The 2,003-nt window shown below is 42.2% G+C and overlaps 1 protein-coding gene across 1 annotated transcript in view; it reads right to left on the reverse strand.

Moving 5' to 3' along the window:
- The window catches only part of LOC115228474 (rho GTPase-activating protein gacT-like), a 19,973-nt gene extending 18,607 nt beyond the window's left edge, over positions 1-1,366 (reverse strand). The window contains exon 1 of the mRNA XM_029799049.2: positions 1,149-1,366. Coding sequence (XP_029654909.1) covers positions 1,149-1,341 — 193 coding nt within the window. The 5' untranslated portion in view covers positions 1,342-1,366. The remainder of the gene's footprint in view (positions 1-1,148) is intronic.
- Positions 1,367-2,003: the final 637 nt, after the last annotated feature.

Consider the following 2,003-nt stretch of genomic DNA (forward strand, 5'->3'; position numbering starts at 1 on the left):
TCCACATCCTCGCGTTGTTGTCTTTTTGTTTTCTTGTTTGGATTAACTTTTATATTATATATATATATATATATATATATATATATATATATATATATATATATATTATAATATATATATAATATATATATAAGTGTAACCTTGGTTTACGAACATCTCTCATTACGAACAAATCGATTTCTCAAACAATTCTTTTTAACATAAATGGTCTCGGCTAACGAACGGTGTCTTGATTAACGAACAGGCCAACTGGCACCAACGGTTGGAAACGACCCGAGAGTATCATTGGGAGAGCATCAGTTGGTGTCTAGCTTTTACACAGAATACATTCCAGCTTGAATTCCCCGTGCTTTCTTTTGAATTTCCAATAGGAGAAAAATAGTTTTGATATAAGAACATTTCGGGTTATTGACGAACGACCTTCAAGAACGAATTAAATTCGTAAACCGAAGTTACACTTTCTAATGAGCGAGGTTTTGTCAGAAGGCCTCCAGAAAAGCGAAAACTTTTGCACTGCCACTTTTGGTGGTCGTCTCGCATCTTCCCCTCCCATTCAGAACCCCTGCTACAAAATATAAAGATTAGGTATGGAATTGACTCTAAGAGAGACAATGTTCGCATCTGTAAAAAACGCAATGCGAAACATCCACTTATAAGTTGGCAATTAATAGAAATTTAGAATAGTTTAAAGTGGCCGACGACATTTGCATGATACTGTATGTGTGTGTATATTTGATATACGTACGAGTGCATAAATGTGTATGTATATATATATATATAATGTATGTGCGTGTGTTTTTTTTGTTTGTTCCTTCTCGAGCCATGCCTGGCTCATAAGGGCCGGATTCACGGTTTCCTTGGCATATAGGTTCTCCACCTGGACGGGACGCCGGTCCGTCGCAGGTGAGCTGCAAGATGCAGGAGGAAAGAGTGAGAGAAAGTTGTGGCGAAAGAGTCAGCAGAAGTTCGCCATTACCTTCTGCCGGAGCCGCGTGGAGCTTAGGTGTTTTCGCTCATAAACACACACATCACTCGGTCTGAGATTCGAACCCGCGATCCCTCGACCGCGAGTCCGCTGCTCTAACCACTAGGCCATGTGCTTCCACAATGTGTGTGTGAGTGTGTGTATGTGTGTGTGATGTACCTACCTTTTACAAAGGCGAATTCCGTTCTTTCGCCTTCATGCCCCAAGCAGTCAGCCACCCAGAACAGAAAGAGGTCGTTACCGAACCCTTCCATGCTGATCGTTAAGGGTGAAGAAATGGCTCCGACTGTGTCTTTAATGGCGGGACTAATCAATGGCTTCCCCGAGCGTCCATCCAGAATTGTCGTCTGCAACATAGAATTGAAGAATGTAACACGATCAAAGACCAACACACGTGCACACACATACACATACACCACACTACACCACACACACACACACACACACACACACACACACACACACACACACACACACACATAAACACACACACATACACACAAAGTCCGCACCACCCATCAGGTGAACTTGAATTCTATTTGGCGCACTATGATTTTACAGGAAGTTAATATGGCGTCCCACCCGCCATAGGCAATTCCCTAAGGTTTTAAAATCTGGGCATTTAAAAATAACTGAAACAAATTTCTGAATCCAACAAGAAACACAAAAACACTTTCATAAAACATCCAGAATCACTCCGGAAGAGAGGAGAATGGTGGACAGGGAAGACGGGATGATCACGTGGTGTTTATGTCCTGTTATAAGGCCTACCCTTTTGAAGGCTAATCGAACACCTAAGAGAACCGTCTACAGTCGTTAAATGATGGAATTTAGCGGTATTTTGCCGAAATCAGTTGAGTGAAATCGCCGAAATATAAAAAAATCGGGTCCGTCGTCGTCCGGCAAATATGGTGAAAAGTGGCGATGTGGGTGCTGAAGGTACTCTTTTACTTGTTTCAGTCATTTGACTGCGGCCATGCTGGAGCACCGCCTTTAGTCGAAAAAATCGACCCCAGAG

The sequence above is a fragment of the Octopus sinensis genome, unplaced genomic scaffold, assembly GCF_006345805.1.
Source record: "Octopus sinensis unplaced genomic scaffold, ASM634580v1 Contig10659, whole genome shotgun sequence".
Classification (NCBI taxonomy): Eukaryota; Metazoa; Mollusca; class Cephalopoda; order Octopoda; family Octopodidae; genus Octopus; species Octopus sinensis.